Raw genomic sequence first — 6291 nt, 5'->3', positions numbered from 1 at the left:
CGAGCTGGCCCAAGCACGACTCCAGTGTTTAGGCTAGGCCAAAAAACCGGGCCTTGTGCCGGGGCCTCAGGCTGCATGCTATACTACCAGGGCTCTCTCTCCCCTGGCTGTTCCTCGCTACAAAGGGCACTGTGTCCAGCTGCGTCACCAACACCAAACCAGCATATGAACGACGAGATCGCCAGGGAATATTTCGGGGAGACAAAAAGTAAACGAGCAGCTGGTGCATTTCTTTCATCGTGAATAGCCGGTGCATCTAACGTTTTATTTCCGGGGGGGGGGGGGGGGGGGGGGGGTAGGAATTGGTTCGACAATTACTTTTCAGCCTGGCAGGGAAAACAAAAAACTGCTAGGATCGAGATGCGTCGCTGCGGCGTACGTGTTCTTCGGCCTAGTACGACGCTAACATCCGATCCAACCGTCCCCATCAGCTCGGTGCCGCATCCACGTAGAGTAGAGTACATGCACGAACATCTCAGGTCAGCAAGCCCCCTCTCGGATGATCCCCCAAGCAAGATGCTTCTAAACAATTGAAGTCCATAGGGAAAAAGAAAAAGAACAACTTCAGACAGAAGTTGCCCCTAAGCAGCTTCACCATAGAAATTGTAACTTCGCCTCCACAACTAAGATTCCGTGTACCAAACTTCACCGTCCAAAAGAGGTATACCTCGCAACTAATTTCAAGTGTCGGCGGATCCGAAAACCCCGACATGAGACTAATGTATAACCACTTGACGATCAATACCTTCCAGTCTTCCACAACTGGGTTGTTATTGTTAAATACAACAAAAGAATCTGGGCCAATGTAACCCAAGAGAAAATAGTTAATCCCATAAGAGCATCTATTTACACGGCTGCCCTGGCTAGGAGGATGGGAAAAAAAAGAATGAGACGGCATACATCTTGACCTGAGCCTAAAAATGAATCGGATCGAGCGCAACAGTCGCTTGCTCCTCCTCCTCCTCATCTGGCGTGTCCCTCCCTACTAGGCCGCGGCCGCTTTGCACACCGGGCACGAGTTCTTCGTCTGCAGCCACTTCTTGATGCAGCCGGCGTGGAAGTCGTGCCTGCACTTGAGTATTCCCAGCGCCTCCTTGTCTCTGTAGTCCTCCTGTCGGGGAACGAACGCATCCGTCGGTCAGTAGAAGTAGAGTCCAGCAGATTTCGGGGGCCATGGTTGAGTGAGTAGTAATGGTAATAAGCGTGTCTTTAACAGGAACGTGTTTGATGAAATATACCAGGCAAATGGCGCAGCTTCCGTCGTCTTGGTCCATCTGCGTGTGGTCAGAACTGCAGCAGACCACTTCTTTCACGCACTCGGAAACTTTTTCATCGGCCAGGCCTGTGTTGACATTGCCCATAGCTTCTCCCAGAGCCAACAGGTCCTATGGACGGACGACAAAAACATTAGTTACTAAGAAATCTTTCAAAATTTCCGGAACAAGACACAGTCGGAACAGCGAAAACGCAGTACCGCCGCTTACCTCGTAGCTCATGTTGTCAATGTCCAGTCTCATGTCCCTGTGGGGGTCAGCAGCTGCTGCTCTCGATTCGTAGAAGACCAAGTGGTCCATCATGAACCGCTTCACGACCAGCAGCAACATCAGTTTCAGGTTCGACAAAGACTTAAACTCAACTTCATTGAAACAGTAGGGAAGAAAAAGGCTATCTACCTCTGCCTCTACCATCAATGGATGAAGCCTGTAGTAAGAGCTCCTGGCCCTTCTGTACCTTCCGTTGTTGGCAAGCCCTGCTGACACATGCCTTGCATGTCTGGAAGCCGCTGCGGTTCTGGCAGGTAATGATGGTTGGGCGGTCCGCATGGATGTAGATGTTGCTGCGGAAGTAGCAGCTGGATGACTCTGAATGACCATCTGGTGGGGCATGGCTCTGGAGCCAGATGAAGTAGCAGGCGCTGGGTTAGGGAAGATCGGAACAGTTCCAGCATGAACACTACTAGGAACATAGCCACCGTTAGCAAACATTGCAGCGCCAGATGATCCGTGGATAGTTGGGACAGCACCAACACTTGAGCTGCTGCTGCTGCTTCCAACCACAGGATAGTAAGCCCTCCCTGTTGGGACCCTGCTAGTCATACCTGGTGCACCTACAAAACCATAAAATTTTCTGCACTATTTAAGTATCAACAATGGTAAACTAAATCAATAGCAGAAACTGCTATCAATTAAAACAAAATGGATAGTTCAGTTCAGACTCAAAAGTCACGTTTCGCATCATGTTTTAAATCAATTCATGAAAGCAGCTCCTACCAATACTAACCTGATGGTAGAGTTCTTGTTGGCAAAGAAACAGGCACTTGGTTCATTTCCACTGGTGCACTTGAGGAAGCACTTGCGGTTGAACCGAATGACGGCACATGAACACTGTTTATGTTTAATGGGTATGTTGAAGCTGATCTGGGTACTAATGGAATACTACTGTGGCGTGCTCTCACATTCCTCTGAAACCCTTCTTGGTGAATCAAGTGTTGGATATCCCAACCACTTTGGTCAATGCTTAAAGGTATTTGACGGAGAAAGGGCTCAGCAAGTGGAGCTGCATTTGGCTGCACAGAGTTAGATGGCTGAGTACTGGAAGAACTTCCAACATAATAACCAGTAGCACTGATCCCTGCAGGGTGTACACTGGGACCTTTTCGCTTCATTGCAGCCCTTCTGTTGTCCATATGGGAACCCACTGGAGCGAAGCCTTCCTCAGACCTATGTGGATAATTCACAGCAGGGTCTGGTAAATGGCTACCAGAACTTCCAGCATGAAAATGAACAAAGGGAGCATGCGAGGTTCCTGGGTTCCCAACTCTATAACCTAGAGTCTGCACAGTGCGACTTGAAGATGGAAGATCATTTATTCTAAGTCCCATATTTCCATGACTTGAATGACCAATTCTAAGGGGCGCATCACTTCCATGATGCAGGAGAAGCTTCTGGCCTGAGATTAGAAAAAATGTTATTTATTTTATCACACATTTCGATAAAATTTAAACAAGTAAAGAGTACTTGAGTCAGTCCAGCTACCTAGAGGCAGTGATTCATTGTGTGGGATGTTCTTGGGTTGAATTTGATCCATCTCTGGCAGCTCGAGATGGCCCTCATTATTTCGAGCCATAAAACAAGTCAGGCCCAACTGCACTTAATAATCTGGAGATGAAAAACAAAATGGATATCAATAATTTGGTATCACGTAACCAGACTCAAATGAAAGCATGTGTTGCCACGAAGTTTATCACAAACTAGTTCATTCCAAAATATGGCACTACATATATTGTGTGTAAGATATCACAAAACAAGTACCAAAATCGTTCAAGTTCATTCCATGTTCAATCTTCAATGTTTGATTTCCAGTACATGGATATACAACACAAGAATTCAGAATTTCAATCAATTCATACAACTGAAAGATCACACCAAAAACATGGAAGAAACACCCTTTATGAGACATGTGCATTGTGAAATATATGCAGTCCAAATCATTCTTCCGTAATTGACAAGCAAATGCACTATAAGGTTTTACGCTGAATCATTCACATCCCTTGACAGGTAAACAGCTGGTAAATAGACAACAGAATACAGACCTTAGCACTTGAAAGTGTCCTTATCACCCACAATGATAGTACAAGATACAAACTGACAAAGGAAATTATCTAAACTCAGCTACATGGAACCTTACAGCGAAAATGATCCATGATAATGTCAAGTAGAATTTCAAATATAGCATAAAGGCCCCAAAAACTAGAAAATTAACATTTTTTTATAAACAGGCACTCTATCAAATAGATTTACAAACACAATGTATATCACATTATTCCTTCCAAACTTTGTATACATTCTTAGTAAGAAATCAAACAAAATTAGTTTTGCTTTACATAGCACAAACAAGCAAACTATAAAAAGAAAAGGCAGATGCAAATGAGAGAAGAAAGGCTTCAAACGGTACATGCCCAGAGGGACCAAACTATGACATTCCTAAAATTACTGGCGGGTGAGCTTCTGCCCTTCATCTGGTCATTGGTAAATCCACCCTACACCAAGTTCAACAGATAACTAGCTTGGATTTCTTTCGGATAAGGTTCGTCTTGCAAATATTAATCAGAGCAAGCATGCAAAGCTGAGGACAAGCTGAAGTAGTTTTTCTCGTGTATCAGTTCTTGCTTTCCAAATTTACATAGCTGAGAGGTTAGAAAACACCTTCCCTATGCATGATCAGTCACATAACCAAAAAAAATGTTAAAGATACACTAAATAAGCACTACGGTTTACCAATATTCGCTGCAGTCTAACATCATCGTACAAATGACAATGTCGAATTCATGTTTACACTATAATTAAACAGAAACCTGGATTAGAACCAAGGTGATAAGGCAGCAAATATAATAATATAAATCTAAATCCTAAAGGGGAAGGGTTAATCAACACATCACAGAACCAACCGAATAAATGACAAACAAACAATGCTTCCAGTGAACATCATTAAAAAAATCAGATGCCTCAAGTAGCGAAAACACAACCAGCAAATCCAAATACAGCGAGAGGATAACACCAATGATGCATGGAGTACACAGATAACAGGTGCTTGGTGGAGGTCAGAGAAGAATTCCTACCTAACTTCTCCGCATACACAGATAACAGGTGCTTGGTGGAGGTCCGAGAAGAATTCCTACTTAGCATCTCCGCATCCTATTTGAGTAGTTAATCAAGTAAGGCAAATGCGAACACCCATCAGACCCATCTATCTGGAGTTTTATAGCACATTCTCCGTCGATGGAACCTAAGATGTCAAAAGCAGATACGACGTACCCAAGGGGTAGCTTGGATTGAAACAGTAGGACCATCCTGGACAGGCATTCCAATATAAATAAAGTTTTTTTGCCATTTTTAAAAAATAAAAATAAAATTTGATTCGACAGTCGACACACACAAAACTATTCTCCAACAGTTCTCTAAATTAACTTTCTAAATTTAACAACTTGTCATCTAACCTCATTTTCTCTCTACATTTAGCAACTATTTAACAACTCCCTAAACAAAAATGTTGACTGCATTATATAGTTTTTGTGACTTAGTTTTTAGGTGGATAAATACAAAACAAAATTACAACCTATATTTAGAGAACTATTGCAGAACTCACATCTTTTTACTCCAAAAGCCATTTAGCAACTTCTTAAATATGTGATTTAGAGAGCTAAAATTTACATAACTATTGGAGTTACTCTTACGAACTGAGGTAAGTAGAAGATGCAGAAGACATATAAATGGTAACCTTCGATGAACAATTACGACGATTCGTATAGGTACGACAGTATTGCTTATGGGGGGGGCAAAAAAAAGGGGGTGTATTTTTAAATCTGTGCCCCTAGTTCAGATTCAAAAATCCCAAATAAAAAGGGAGTGCATCCACTAAACGGAAAGCACAGGTTGGGCTGTAAAAGAAGCAAACTTTGCCTATTAATTGTACCCTATCCGGAAACGAATTATGGTAGCTCATGATGGCTTACCAGAAGAAAAAAAGGAAACGTCCCCTAATCATGCAATTTGCAAAAAAGGAAACGTCCCCTAATCATGCAATTTGCAATCCCACATAGGTACTAATAAACAACAAGCAGGCCGATTGGATCAACGGGGGGGGGGGGGGGGGGGGGGGGGGGGAGATCTCTGCACGGCTCAACAATTCTAAAGCGCGCCTCGCACTCATCAGAAACACAGCGCGTCGAATCGCCGGCTGTAGCGCCAAAAATCCCGGCGGCAAGGCGGGCCGGGGGGGGGGGGGGGGGGGGGGTGATACAGGGTCGAGGCGCATCTCTACACGGACCACGCCGCCGATCATCGCGCGAGAACCAGAGGGGAAACAGCTGGATCGAGGGTGGTGGCGTAGTACCTCGCGGGCGGGTCCGGTCCGGTCCAGGCGCGCCCACGCCGAGTCCCACCCGGCAGGCCAGCGGCGGAGACCGACGGCTTGGGGAAGGAAGAGGTGACGGAAGCTTGGGTGCCGGAGGGGAGACGCAAACGCAACCCGACCGCGTGCGTGGCCGCTGGAAAACGAAGCAGGGAGCAGAGAATTGCCAGCCCGTATGTGTGACCCGAGAGGGGGGGGGGGGACGGCAACGAACGGGAGCGGGGAGGGTGACGAGCCGTGTATTTATAGCAGCGGGCAGACGGACGGACGGACGGACGAGCGGGCGGAGAACGGGAAGGATCCCGGCTTCCGGCGAGAACGGAAGCGGGGCGGGCCCCACCGCTCCGTGTCGGGCTTGGGCTGGCTGGCTGGCCCCACGGC

At 45.8% G+C, this 6291-nt stretch overlaps 1 protein-coding gene across 4 annotated transcripts; it reads right to left on the bottom strand.

Moving 5' to 3' along the window:
- Window positions 1-675: 675 nt before the first annotated feature.
- Window positions 676-6291, bottom strand: LOC103649729 (E3 ubiquitin-protein ligase MBR1). 4 transcript variants are annotated; one of them, XM_023301936.2, is made up of 9 exons: window positions 5893-6135; window positions 4815-4850; window positions 4619-4694; window positions 3036-3158; window positions 2281-2949; window positions 1674-2107; window positions 1485-1583; window positions 1239-1385; window positions 676-1111 (listed from the first exon to the last, which is right to left on the bottom strand). In XM_023301936.2, exons 4-9 carry the CDS (start codon window positions 3124-3126, stop codon window positions 986-988), a joined length of 1566 nt encoding a protein of 521 aa, XP_023157704.1. In that variant the 5' UTR covers window positions 3127-3158; window positions 4619-4694; window positions 4815-4850; window positions 5893-6135; the 3' UTR covers window positions 676-985. The 4 variants fall into 4 exon arrangements, with proteins under 4 accessions (XP_023157704.1, XP_020405600.1, XP_020405602.1 ...); XM_020550011.3 differs by lacking the exon at window positions 4815-4850 and having other exon boundaries at window positions 5893-6286; XM_020550013.2 differs by lacking the exons at window positions 4619-4694; window positions 4815-4850 and having other exon boundaries at window positions 5893-6291.

Source organism: Zea mays, chromosome 3, assembly GCF_902167145.1.
Source record: "Zea mays cultivar B73 chromosome 3, Zm-B73-REFERENCE-NAM-5.0, whole genome shotgun sequence".
Lineage (NCBI taxonomy): Eukaryota > Viridiplantae > Streptophyta > Magnoliopsida > Poales > Poaceae > Zea > Zea mays.
Note: the sequence above shows the minus strand (reverse complement) of the source record. Positions and strands in the feature narration are given on the sequence as shown.

Excerpts from the sequence above, each read along its gene's own strand:
- LOC103649729 (XM_020550013.2), bottom strand. The coding sequence starts at position 3,126 with ATGGCTCGAAATAATGAGGGCCATCTCGAGCTGCCAGAGATGGATCAA. Across the intron at positions 1,584-1,673 it reads CATTGATGGTAGAGGCAGAG|CGGTTCATGATGGACCACTT; the intron begins GTAGATAGCCTT and ends CTGGTCGTGAAG. Across the intron at positions 1,386-1,484 it reads TTGACAACATGAGCTACGAG|GACCTGTTGGCTCTGGGAGA; the intron begins GTAAGCGGCGGT and ends GTCCGTCCATAG.